The sequence below is a fragment of the Jaculus jaculus genome, chromosome 4, assembly GCF_020740685.1.
Source record: "Jaculus jaculus isolate mJacJac1 chromosome 4, mJacJac1.mat.Y.cur, whole genome shotgun sequence".
Lineage (NCBI taxonomy): Eukaryota > Metazoa > Chordata > Mammalia > Rodentia > Dipodidae > Jaculus > Jaculus jaculus.
This window is the reverse complement of record NC_059105.1, coordinates 173,402,488-173,416,502: the sequence shown is the minus strand read 5'-3', so window position 1 is coordinate 173,416,502 and position 14,015 is coordinate 173,402,488. Positions and strand designations below refer to the sequence as shown.

The following is a 14,015-nucleotide window of genomic DNA, read 5'->3' as shown; positions in this document are numbered from 1 at the left end:
CAGATAAACTGTGATAAGGTCTCATTTACACAAGTACTATTGAATTACATCTCTTTTGGTTGGTAATTATTGCTTTGAGGTGGTGTGTTAGACTAAACTTTTAGAAGTTTCCACATGCCATATAATTTTCTCTGGAAAATTGCTAACTATCCTAAAGAAGTTATAGCCAGCATGAGCCTTAAATACTGGGTGGTGACAATTTTATAGTAACTGTGAAAATGTCCATTTAAACAATCCACCCCTCTACCCACCACACTATTTTTATATTTTATACATGGAAAGGTGAAGGTTTCTATTTGGTTCATCAGTAATCTTTTGATCAGCGTTCTCCTTCTGATTGTTATAGCTTATGCATGCTCTTTATTAATTGTTGGAAACGTTAATTTGGGGAATGAAAAAAATGTGCCTGTGAGGCTATACTTTCATGGTCACTAGTGATGCTAGTGTGATTGCATCATTACATTGCACCATAAGTCATTAGCTTCTTGATATTAAACATTTTCCTTGTTCTTCTAAGACAGCAGACTTTTGTTAGCTTTGATCAGTATCTGACGTGTTTCTGCTAAGTAACATCTGATGTGATAACTCTGTTCAGTTTGCTTTGGTTTCCTGTTTTTTCATACATAGAGAAAAGTCCTTTGAGGAACTAAGCCTCATATTTTTTTTTCTTTTAATGACACACCCGGTCTGAACTTTCTAATTAGTACAGCATAGTACTGTAAGCCTGTCTCCTTATTCAGTACGGCCACACCCCACAGACTTCCCAGGGACTCTTGCAGCCCTTACCAGGTGGACATCAACTTGCAGTACTGTGTGTATCTGTTAGTATTCCCTAATCTTTGGTATCAGAAACCTACCCCCAAAGCGTGTGTTCTTCAGAAGCAGGTACAGTCCTTACGTAGCTAGTACTCCCCTCAGCATCTATGGCTCGTAAGACCTGCAGCATCAGCACCACCTGGGAAGACGTTGGAACTGTTCATTCTTGGGTCTCATCCAGGCCTACAGAATGCCTTAGGTTTAATATTCTCCTTGACAATCAGCCCTTTAAATGAGTCAGACTATGCTAAAATTTGACAACCATCATAGAAAAGAATATATTACTAATAATAATATAAGAAGAAGAACACTAATTCATGAATGTCAATAACTCCTGAATATCCATTTCACTTTATGTGATATTTCATTGGGAAAAAAATTAGCATAGGATGAGGACAGGGAAAATTTATTTAGTTCTGTTTAAGTCTTTCTCCTATAAACAACAGTGAAAGAAAACCAAAGATCTAAATGTTTGCTGCCTTCTGAGAGTATGCTTATTGCTGTTTTGCTATCCCATTTTGAAGAGTAAAGTATAAATATTCAGTAATGTGTGTTGTTTCTTCTTTCCATGCATTCAAGTACAGGACTTCAGTATTCTAAAAGGACACTTAACTGAGTGTTGCGTGGCATGGGTTACTGATTTCTAAAAAAAAAAAAAAAAAAATCTGTTCATTATTTATTTATTTATTTGAGAGAGAGAGAGACATAGAGAGAAAGGCAGAGAGAGAGGGAAAGAGAGAGAGAGAGAAAAAATGGACACGCCAGGGCCTCCAGCCACTGCAAACAAATTCCAGATGCATGTGCCCCCTTGTGCATCTGGCTAACATGGGTCCTGGAGAATTGGGCCTTGAACCGGGGTCCTTAGGCTTCACAGGCAAGCACTTATCTGCTGATCCATCTCTCCAGCCCAGGTTACCGATTTTCATTCTATATTAAAAAATGTAGTAGGTCACATTCTTACTTATTAAAGTTGTAGATATATATAGATATTGAATGAAATAGCAACCGTACTTTATATTGGTAACATTCTCTTTGCATTCATGTGGAAGAGTAAAGGACACTTTTTCCCCCCCTAGGCAGGGAATGTCTTGATGGCGTCCCACCTGAGCTGAAAAAATGGTGGTTCTACATCGCTCGTTACTGCGGCGAGTGAAGGGTCCCTACTATTATCAGGACCTATTGTCTTGTAATTGTTTTAGGGAAACAGAAAGGGAAAATATAATATTTATTCATAGTTAAACAGCCTTGTGTATACTAATGAAGAGGTCATAATGTCTAAGACTTTGACCCTTCTATTTTCTCTTTGATGTGTTTCTAGAAGTTTGATGATAACCAAGAACTGTTGGAGAAAAAGAAATCTAAGATTTGGGTCATATTCTTAGCAAATAGAAAATCATCAAGTTACCATAATACATTCAATCTGAACAATTAAACAGTATTCTCAACAACTCTCTTAATAGACATATAATTACATTAGTGCAGTGATTTACTTGTGTTGTTTTGATAGAAGATAAAGCTGCAGTGACGGCTGACTTACTTGCTCTCCTTGTCCAGAACGACTGTCCCCTGGAAAGTGTTCAGACAGTGTCTCCACGAGGTCCATCACATTAGCTCCGGCCTGGAAGCGATGGCGCTAAAATCAACCATCGATTTGACTTGCAATGATTACATTTCAGTTTTTGAATTTGACATTTTTACCAGGCTATTTCAGGTAAGCATTATGCTTTTTCAGTCTATCTATCTCCCTCCTCCTCCTCTCCTCTTTCTTTCCTCCTTCCCTTCTGTTTTCTGAATCTCTCTCTTACATATACATACCCACCATGGAAAAGATCCTCCATGGTAGTCGGCAGCAGTATTCACAGAAGGGCTTGTTCCTTCTTCTACAGAGTGCTGTGGTAGAGCTTGAGTATCAAAGTCAGGTGGGATTGGTGCCTATTGGTCAGCTTTACAGGACTCTTGCAGGCGACTCTGGTTTTAAACTCACTCTTTAGTTGCTCAGCTTGTTCACCTTGTAGCTTGACAGTTGATAGGATGGAACAGCCACATGTCCTTGTTTGCCAGAAATGATCCCAACACCTCTTCCTGTGGCATTTGGTAGGTCAGAAGGTAAATAATAAAGTTAGAAATAGTGTACTAATCTATATAGAAGCACACCGTAGCTTAATACTATCTTATAAATTCATTTTATTATTAAATATCTTATTATTTACTTATTTGAGAGAGAGAGAAAGAGAGTGAGTGAGAATGATGGTGTGCCAGGGCCTCCAGCCTCTGCAAACAAACTCTAGACACATGTGCTACCTTGATCATCTGGCTTACATGGGTCCTGGGGTATCAAACCTGGTTCTTTTGGCTTTGCAGGCCATCACCTTAACCACTAAGCCATCTCTCCAGCTCTATAAATTCGTTTATATTCCTCACTGTGTAATGAATAGTTTTCATATCAGAGTATATTCTTTATCTATATAATTTTCTCTTCCTATCCAATCTATAAAAACTTCATGTCAATATTAATGAAAAAACTGTCTTGGGGTGCTTCCAATTTTTTTCTGCTTTATCTCTGTGATAAATGACTTTATACTCCTTATTATTTTTTGCTTTTTAATCTCCACAGTCAATTTTACGTAGTCAGATGTAGGTGGCACGCTGATACTCTCATTGATACTGTATGCATGTATCCAAATGGAAGCACGCAAACTGTAAAGGCTGGAAATTTATGCTGAGTTTTGCTTTGGTATCAAAACGTGTGCTATCTATGGAATTCAATTCAAATAGTCACAAAATGGAATCTGCTTAAAATGTTTATAATTTAATAATATAAATTATAGTAAGGAATGGTTAAAACCAAGCTTGTTTATATTCTGGAGTGATTTTTGTTATTTTAATGTGGAGTGTACTTTATTATGATTTTAATACATTTCTAGCAAATGTTCCTATGTAATATTAGTTTCATAATTTCCATGTTATAAATTTTGAAATTCTGATTTAAAACTCTGAGACTGTCTGGTAAAAATAGGATAACTGAGTTTTGTAACCAAGCATTACATGGGTTTCACTTAATGTTCTAATGACATCACTAATCCCAAACAAATAAATACCTATTAATAATATTTAAATGGTAGATTGTACTTTCCTACAGTTTCAAAATTATAATTCTACTTTTTATTCAAGATATAAACTTAGGTGAATTACTGCAGAAAGTGGGTTTTTTTTTTCTTATTTTAAATTTACAGTGGTTTACTAATCATTCTCTTGATTTGTGTAAGTGTTGAACATGTTTTCTAATGCTTGCAAGGTTCATTTCAGGAAAACATTCTTTTAGTCAACACTGATCATTTAGAAATTAACCTTCTCCTTTCTTATGAATTTCCGATAATTTTAAGAATAAAGATTTCATTTTTACTATTGTAAAATCCATTCTAAATAATCAAATCATTGTTTCTTCCCTTTACAAAGGAAGAATGGAAAATATTTTCACATATTAAACCTGTTTAACAGTTAATTTCAGAAAGTATTTTCTTTTTTTATAGAGCACTTGGATGACTTTTTAGTAGAGATATCATATGCTAGAATACTTCATTATTGTATATTAAAGGTATAAGGCTACTTAAGTGCTCTCCCAAACTACTGCTTAATGTGTGCACATATTTTCTTATAAGTTGTTTCACTTTGAAATAGCCAAGTAACCATTAAAATCTTTCGCTTGCATAGCTTGCTTATGCTCATTGGGATGGGGGAGAAAAAGATCTTTTTATGTAGAGATACTGTAAAAAGTCCATGTAAGTTTGAACAACTGACTTGGCCCAAAGATTCCCAAATCTTTTCAAAACAGTTGATTATAGATTTAACTGATAAAAAAAAAAAAAAACAGCAGCCACCAAAAGCCGTCTAGTTAGCTCTGTTAGTGAGATTCTTCATTCTCTTTGGTTTGTATTCAGGGTTCAAATGCTTCAACTAAAATATATGCACTTTAAAATAAGATGAAGTGGGCTCCCTCTCTCTCCCTCTCTCTCCCTCTCTCTCTCTCTCTCTCTCTCTCTCTCTCTCTCTCTCTCTCTCTCTCTCTCTCTCTCTCTGTCTCTCTCTGCGAGTGTGTGTGTGTGTAACTTTTTTTGAGGTAGGGTGTTGCTCTAGCATAGGCTGGCCTGGAATTCACTATGTAGTCTGTAGTCTCAGGGTGGCCTTGAACTCACAGCAGTTCTCCTGCGCTGCTAGGATTTAAAGGTATATTCCATCATGCCTGTCTTTTTGTTGTTGTTCTGTTGTTGGCTCTGTATCTTAACCTTTGCTAATGTTTCATTTTTTCACACTTAAATTTCATTTAAATTCACACTTAAATTTGAGTGCTAACTATCTGAAATTTGCTACAGTAATTAAAGCCTTATTTTTACATACTACATGTTACAATGTAAGTGTTTCTAATTCTATACCCACCTAAGCAGCTATTTTACATAGTTACTGTGATGCTGGGGTTTAGTGGTAGTTATTCCCCTCAGCTCTGTGTTACCGTACGTGGAGTGCTCTCATCTGAAGTGCACAGTGTACCCTCGGAGTTTGGGGTCTGATATATGAAAAAAAGACAGCAAGAGACCAAGAGATAAAGGTTGAGAATGGCATGCAGAACGGAAGGAGTAAGAGCGCTTCCTGTCGTCGGCTCCCTGAGTGCAGGTCGAGCTTGCGCCAGCGTTGCAGGCAGTGGAAGGGCTCGCTGCGGTTGTGTGCTGGCTTCCTCACTCTTCTGCCCTTGCCCCATGCTCCTCTCAGATGAGAGACGTGCTAGGGAAGTACGTGCTAAATCTTGGAGTGGAAATGCCAGGATGTTGCTGTCCTCTTTCCCTGGAGCGGCCCTTGTCTCCCTTCGTTTCTGCTCTCTGTTAGCGAAGACCAGGTCATTGACAAACAGGCATTAAATTTGACGGGCAGCAGGGTAAGGAAAGAATCTTCAGGGGTGTTCTGCTTATCACCGAGTGGGACATGAAGCACTGGGTGGGACCAGAGGGAAAGGAAAGTCTTCAGTTGTAGCAAAGACTTACATAGGACTTGGCAGATCAGCTGAACCCCTCGTCCAGCATAAGTCAATTAAGTCAGCATTTGACATTGGGACAATGGAGAGTCTAGTTTATTTACTTCATCTCATTAACTTCCGTAGTTGTTTAAAAATCTCCCAAAGTTCTATATTCATGTGTGTGAAAAAAAAACTTTCCATCAATCAAACAAGGCGAGTGATAAAATAATTATTTTCTCTGGAACCCATGGTTTTGCTTTAAGCGTAGAATAAAGAAACACAGAGGACCATTTGTTTCTTATTGTTTTGAGTGTGTTGCATTCACAGTAGAAACAGTTCCCAGACTCACCCTTTTATATAAAAATTTTTGCAGTGAGAAGGTAGGCCTTTTCAGCAATTACTACGAATTGGTTACTGAATTTTATAGGAGCTAGCTGTAAATTCTAATTCTACTTGACATTTTATATGTATTTTGATCTGTTGATTAAGTCCTTTAAAAGTTTAGCATTAAAAAAAAACAAACCTATTATGTCATGAATTTTTTTAGGCTTCATCAGAGTATCTCTGATATTTGCTATGTTCCCTCATGTTATTGTCCTTTGTGGATGGTGAAACAAAACAATAAAACGGAAACCAAAATGTCTAGCATGGCAGTGTTGCTTTTCGGACACATGGTGATCTTTTTCCAATTAATGTTTCATACTGTGTTAGTCAAGCCTTAAAGAGAAAATTAAAAGCATTCTTTTTTTTTTTTTTTTTTTTCAAGTACAAAGCCAGAACCTCTCATGAGTCAGTATTCTCTAGGGTTTCTTTTCAGCCCAAGTAGATGTTTTAGTGTTACAAGAAAATGCTCTAAAGATTTTACTTGTTAAGTCACAAAAGGCTTAAAAAAAAAAAAAAATCTCTTTATTACTGAATTGTTCTTTCCTTTGTTAATCTTGAAAAGGGTGCAATTCTTAAAGAACTCAACCATATAAAGTTGATAGTTGCTTTATAATAATGATGACCAACTCTGAGAACAAACAAAATTAGGAACTCTACTAATAATTATGTTTGGCATGGCTGTTTCAACAACTTAAACTTGGCAACATAAAATACTTTTTTTTTTAAGCTATTGATGATTTGAGGGAAGATCGTGGCATAGTGGCTGAAGTATTCTGCCAATTCCATTGAATAAATGTAACTTCTGCCTTAAAAATATTGCAGAGATGACTCATGTATACCCTCAAGCAACGTTGTCTGGCACCTACTGTCTATTTTCTTGCCATGGTACCCAGAGAAGCAACTAATCAAATTAAAGAGAGATACAAAACAAATGAATTTTTTTTTTTTTTTTTTTAGTTTCTCACGTAACTCATTTCCAATCCCTAAAAGTTTCCTAATTTTGTCACTGTGATGACAACCAAGTATGAGCATAGGAACCTAGCACCCTGAGAGGAGCTTTTGTGCACACAATGCTGCCTGGAGCCCTATTCAGTAGTCGCCTGCCTGAGTACTGCCTACCCTGCTTGGCCTGGCTGGTGTCCAAGGATGTGTAGCACAGGGGCGTTCCTTATCCTAACAAGGTGACTAGGCTCAGGGATATATATGAGTGTGTGCGTTTGTACCCACGCGCACACACACTGTATAGCTTGCCCTTTCCGGTTGCATGGTTAGAGCAGGGCTGGCTCTTGTCCTAACGGGACGCAGGGTTAGACCCTGCTGGTCATGGCGCTTACAGAGAGCATGTTTGAAAGGGATGTTCCTTTCTCCTGTAGGGTGGGTTGCTAAAAAGGGACGTTCTTGCCCATATAGGGCATGTACTTAGTGTGTAACTTTTGCCAGGACACTAAGGTCCTATTGTTTGCTGTTCCATAAAATTATCCTATAAAATGAGCATTTGCAAGAGAATACAGTCATAGCACAGGAATGTGACAGCAGGTAACATTTTTAAATAATGAAGAGCTAAGAGGGCCTCATTGTCCACTAGTATTTGGAGACAAAAGAGTCAGGGTTATCTTGTGATGGACAGAAGGATGAGCAAAGGGAAAAGCTCTGAGGTAAGAGAATGCTTTTGCAATGGAGTTAGTAGCTAAGAGGTCACAGGGACTAGATAAGAGACAAAGAGATCACAAGTGGGGGCAGAAATGCAGATGGTGTCAGACCCTTTAAGGCCCTTCCCAAGGTCATTGTTTTTCATATGGAGTAGAGCAGCTGACTGTTCTAAAGCAACCACAAGTGCTTTCTTGAGAAGAGACTGTTGTGGTTGCTTGGCTTCTGCTGTCTATATTCTATTCCTCCGACATCTGCTTTCTGTCAAATCACATTTCTCTAAAAATGAACAAGTTGTTGCATTAGCTGTTAGTCAACAAAGATTAACGTAAGCCACATATACTGTAGTCACAGTAACTTTAAGAATATCCAGGTGGATTTAATTAAGTCCGAAATAATGGGGTTGGTCTGAAATCGCTAGTTGATATCCCCCAGGTAATTTCTTCCCATTTGTGTCTGTTTAGCCTTGGGGCTCTATTTTACGGAATTGGAATTTCCTAGCTGTAACACACCCAGGTTACATGGCATTTCTGACATATGATGAAGTGAAAGCACGGCTACAGAAATACAGCACCAAACCCGGAAGGTAAGACTTGAGTAGCGTGGAGGATGTGCATGAAGAGCTCCTCTGTGGTTCATTTCTCAGTGAATTGAAAGCACCCACTACAGGTGGGGAAGGGTGGGAAAGCTAATAGATCAAGGGGTTATTGTGTTTGTTTGTTTTTTTTTTTTACTTGAGAAGTGTACTCTTATGAAGTGAGAAGGGATGTGCTACCATGTAATTTGAACTTGAATTGTAAGAAAGAAGAGATGCAGCAAGTGAGTTCACTTTTAAGGAAGGGGAGGTGGATCAAGTGTGATTTATTTCCTAAGGAAGGGAGTCCCAGGGAGTGTGAGTTAAAGAAGCGAGGCCCAGAGTTCAGTCCTTAGGTAAGCGCGTGAGGTGAGCAACAGCATGCCACCGCACATGACAAGTTCATGCAGAACAGACGCAACTGAGGCACGACATTGCATGAGGAAAGGCATGTTAAAGTCGCATGTGTTTCTCACCAAATTGTTAGTACACTTACCTGTGTGAATGTTGTGAACTTCCTCTTTAATAAGGAATTGTAGAAACACCATAGTAAAGCACTGTTTCCAAAACCAGAAAAGGATGTTCATTAAATCCAGAGTTATTTCACAAACGTGCTCTTCAGCATTCACTGTTATTGATAAGTGAATAAATATGGAACTGCTTTTAAATATTATACATGCAGTTTGTAATTACCTTTTCACGTTAGTGTCAGATTGTGCAAGTTCTCATGAATCGTCCTACACCCAGAGCGGCTTTGCGTTCTCTTCTGGGAAGGATTATATTATGAGCATTCTACTGCATACATGCTTCTCCAAGTCACAGTTCTTAATTGTCTTGGCACTCTTTAGAGTGTAATAACCATTAGTCTGGGTGAAAACACTCCTTTTAACTCTGATTAAGAAAACTAGTATCTCATAGGTCAGGATTCCCCCATCAGGATCTCTTGAGTATAAGTCATTTATATTAAGGACTATCTAAACTGAAACCAATAGGTACATAAACAAATCATTATGAACTGATGAATGTTAGTACTTTCCTTCATTAGGGATTAATTTTCATAGGTTTATCATTCATCGAAATTGCTAGTTTTTAAAATCATTTTGGCTTCCTATTATAAGATATCATCTGACAGGGTAGGTGGTAATATGCACTTACTGAGCTTGTTTGGTAAAAAATATCATTTAACTCTTTTGAGAATTACTTAAGAATGAAATGTTTTAAAGGAAACATATACAAATTATATGTCTAAAACTATATACTTTCAATATATAAATTGTAAAGTAGTAGTTTGAGTTCTACAGTGGAAACTGGTTTCATTTCTGGTGGACAACTTTATTTTTTAGTGATTTATTTAACTTTTACTCTTCAAAAATGATTCATGTCATAGGCACATCTTAAGAGACACAGTTTCATTCAGAATATTCCTAAAGATAATGACAGTAAATCACTTGGTGGTTTACAGCCTCACTTATATTCTTATAAAACTGGAGATATTTAAATGAACAAAGATTATTACCAGTGTTTCTTTCACAGACCAATAAACAGAAGCATAGTGGTGCTAAATTGTGGTAAAAAATAGAAGTTTCTATCAGGAATTCTACATGACTCTGGTTAATCTTTTGCTTTAAAAGATAAGAAACAGTAGCAGATGTTTGGTGGTTGGTGTGCATTTGGAATAGGATTGAACATCTTTCTTACATTTTCTAGCTACATTTTCCGGTTAAGCTGCACCCGGCTGGGACAGTGGGCCATTGGCTATGTGACTGGGGACGGGAATATCTTACAGACCATACCTCATAACAAGCCCTTATTCCAAGCCCTGATTGATGGCAGCAGGGAAGGCTTGTAAGTATGCCAAGAGCCAAGTGACGCTGGTTTGAAAAGTCGGGAAGACTGCTTAGCAATAGTGCAGTTGATGAGCCGATAGTGTAATTTTACCCCCAAGTCAAGAAAAAGATGTTCCTTCATTCTCATTGTTCATCAGTTTACAGCATCATAATCATGTTAGAGCAAACACATTCTAATATCAAATTATATCTTGAACTTGTTCCCCTTCTAGGAAATGTAGAGACTTGAAAGTTCTTTATAATAGACGAGTGTAGACTAAAGTTATTTCTCTTAAAATAATGGACCTCTGTTTCCTCCTATTAAGCTAAATTCTTATGATCCTTTGTTCTGGGTGATGGTCCTCATTTTTCCTCCTCCTTATCCCCTCCCCTCCACAGCTTTCTTTTCCTTTTTGTAGACCTTTTCTCGTGTTAGTAACGAATCCACATTCCAAAATTATATTATGATCGCTCAATTCGATTTATCCCAAACTGTTCTTAGTTGAAATTTTTAAATAAATTTTTTCCCTTAGATTAGTAATCTCTTCTGCCCTCAAAGTCTAGTCTTTGAGGCCTGTCATAATAAATACATCTGGTTCTTCTTTTTAAGTGTAGTCAAGCTGGATGTGTTGGTACACACCTTTAATCCCAGCACTCAGGAGGCAGAGGTAGGAGGATCACTGTGAGTTTGAGGCCATCCTGAGACTACATAGTGAATTCCAGCTCAGCCTGAGATCATACCTCCAAAGGGGAAAAAAAAAAAAAAAAACTGTAATTGGGAAAATCTGTACATCAAATAGTTTTGAATTTTTGGTATTATTGTTATTATACCTTCTACTTTTGAAAAGCCAATAAAAATAACAAGTTATTTTCAATAGTATAACAAACCTTCTTGCAGTCCTGTGCATATGCACACACACTGAGTAATCACAAGTTAAATTTAAACTTCAACAATGGATTAGGATATAATAACTTTCATTGTCTATATTTTGAAGGATTTTTCTTAAGATCATTAAAGCCACGGGAAAGCATTTGATCAAACAATGATCACGACCAGCTGATTTTACTCATGGCTGATGCAGCATTGTGTGGCATAAAAGACAGGTTTAGTAGTCCACAGGATAGCCTTCTCCTTTTGCAGTGTTTTAGGATTATTGATGGCAGGGTCACCAGATTGCTCTTGAAGCGTTAAATATTTCAGCCTTCTTATGGCATGCTTTTCTTTCACTTTTGTACCTTTCCAGGTCTGAATATTTCTAGACTTTCTGTGCATTTCAAACATTAAAACATTGCATAATAACCCTTTTAGTAGTCATTTTAGGCTATAAAAAGAAAATTACCCACTTTTGTTCCTTTTTTAAAAATATTAGTTTGAGAGTCTTCATTTAATGATAAGTACTTTTTATTATTTCAGAGTTCTTTAAAGGTTTTTTTCTCTTTAAAGTACTCATTATTGTATTATTTTAAAATTTTTATACCTACTCTTGTTGCATAAGAAAGTTATTAAACAGAATTACTCATAACTTACATCAACAATAGCATTGCAATTATGTTTTACTTAACATGACATTTATTTATATATGACATTTGATTTTCAATATTTTTTAGAATGGTGAAACATTCCTGTTTGATGTAATCATTATTGTAACTTTAGCTCAGATTTCTTTTCTCTCAATAGAGTTTTGTATTTGCAGAGCATTCTGTGTTTCTAATTTTATTGAACTCAATGAAAAATCAAATTATAACATTTTTATTTTAAATGTTTTATGTACAATGTGTACACCAAGGAATGTTGTACACATATGTATATATTAAGATGAGTAGAAACTGAGTCAAAAGAGACTGAGTGATGTTGAAAAAGAAATCACAAAAGTGGGAATGTTTGTGGGAAAGTTAGCTTTTATTTTCTCTCCATGTGATATTGAATGTGGCATAAAATTATGCAGCTATCCTCACCTGTATGTCAGAGGAAAGTTGTGATATCTATAGATAGAAATGGATTCAAAGAGTTTTAGTTGAGACCATAGTATACCAGGTATTTAAGGTTTTATTGTTACAAGGCATATATATATTAAAGGTAATAATTGAAAATGGTTTTATAGTGTACAAGTTCATTTTGTGTACTTCTCATTATGAAAGCAACAAATGAAAACGTTCTTGATTTATAATAGCCAGAGGCAACGTATGTGTGTTTAAGAGCTTGATTAAATGAATACAGTTATAATTAAATTTGTATGTTTAGGATAATAAAGTTTCTATTCATATTCAGTTATCTTTACCCTGATGGGCGAAGTTATAATCCTGATTTAACTGGCTTATGTGAACCTACACCCCATGATCATATAAAAGTTACACAGGTAAGAATAAAGTCTGAAAAATATCATCAATAAATGTGTAAACTACCTCTGGCATGAAAATCAGAACTTTTACTAATACTGGTTCTACAATGTGCATAAGTATTTGGTATGAATGATAACTTCAGGGATTGTAAGTGAATAAATAAGCTGTATAATCTTATATTTTTAAAATTTTCTGTTGTTAATGCTCATGCTTATAATATAATATTGAAATTTAAATAGATATAATTAAATCTATATGTATACAAATAGATATGAAGGGGATAAATTCATAAAATGACTAGTTTTATGTCATTTAGAGCCTACTGGGTTATTGAATAATATTGAAGATAATAATTATATTTTCCTAAGCCCAGGTTGGCAGTTTCATAGATCATGAATAGATCATAGATCATTTCTAAATGAAAACATCTTTTGACAATAAATGTCATGCAGGTACCACTATTCCTGTACACTGGGATTGCCCAACAGGATATTTGTTGTCACAGTGTTACTAAAAGCGAAATTTTACAATGTGCATCAGTAGGTGAAATACGCAACACCAAGCTCCCAGTGTTGGCGTGAGCCATGAATAGGAGGCAGGCTCTTCTATACACTTTCATAGGATTCTCTGCATACTGTTTGTTCTCTATAAAATCTTGTTAAGTAACGTTTCATTTTGTAAAGTTATATAAGTCAAATTGAAGAAAATAAGGTACTGTATATGGACTTAATGAGTAAACAATGCAAAAATTACCCACCTGGTAATTGTGTTTGAGAAAGGATTTGAGAACCAGGGAGAAAGTGAAGGAGGAACTTGAACATTTTATTTTACTAGCTATTCTGTATGATAGTTCAGGGGTAAAAACATACCAGAGAGTGATTATAGAAGTTTTTGGTAATTCTCTAGGTTTAAGTCCCTGTGGTCTTGATGCTATGAAGTAAATCAACATGTGTACAATTGGTACATAGCTATTATAAGTTAATATATTGGTGGTGTTTTGAAAGTTATATGGTAATTTTACAGTGTTTCCTAATACATATAAAAAATTCTATTGAAATAGTATATATTAACCCTTTGTAAGACATTATTTGAGAAATAAACTTTCAGGTTGGAGAGATGCTTAGCAGTTAAGGCATTTGCCCTTGAAGCCAAAGGACTCAGGTTCAATTCCCCAGGATCCACATAAGCCAGATACACAAGGTGGCCCATGAGTCTGGAGTTTGTTTATAGTAGCTAAAGGGCCTGACATATCCTTCTTCACTCCTTTCCTCACTTCATCTCTCTCAAATAAATAAATTAAAAAATAAATAAAAACATTAAAAATCAACAAATTTTTAAAAAGTAAACTTTTGATTGGGGCTGTAACTCAGCTGAAAAGTGCCTGCCAAGGATATGCAAGGCTTTGAGTATGATCTCCAGTCTT

At 36.1% G+C, this 14,015-nt stretch overlaps 1 protein-coding gene across 4 annotated transcripts in view; it reads left to right on the top strand.

Moving 5' to 3' along the window:
• Positions 1–14,015, top strand: part of Cblb (Cbl proto-oncogene B) — a 167,267-nt gene that overhangs the window by 92,510 nt on the left and 60,742 nt on the right. For all 4 annotated transcript variants that reach the window (XM_045146999.1, XM_045146998.1, XM_045146997.1 and 1 more), the window contains exons 5-8: positions 2,371–2,527; positions 8,317–8,438; positions 10,134–10,271; positions 12,522–12,609. In XM_045146999.1, coding sequence (XP_045002934.1) covers positions 2,371–2,527; positions 8,317–8,438; positions 10,134–10,271; positions 12,522–12,609 — 505 coding nt within the window. The remainder of the gene's footprint in view (positions 1–2,370; positions 2,528–8,316; positions 8,439–10,133; positions 10,272–12,521; positions 12,610–14,015) is intronic.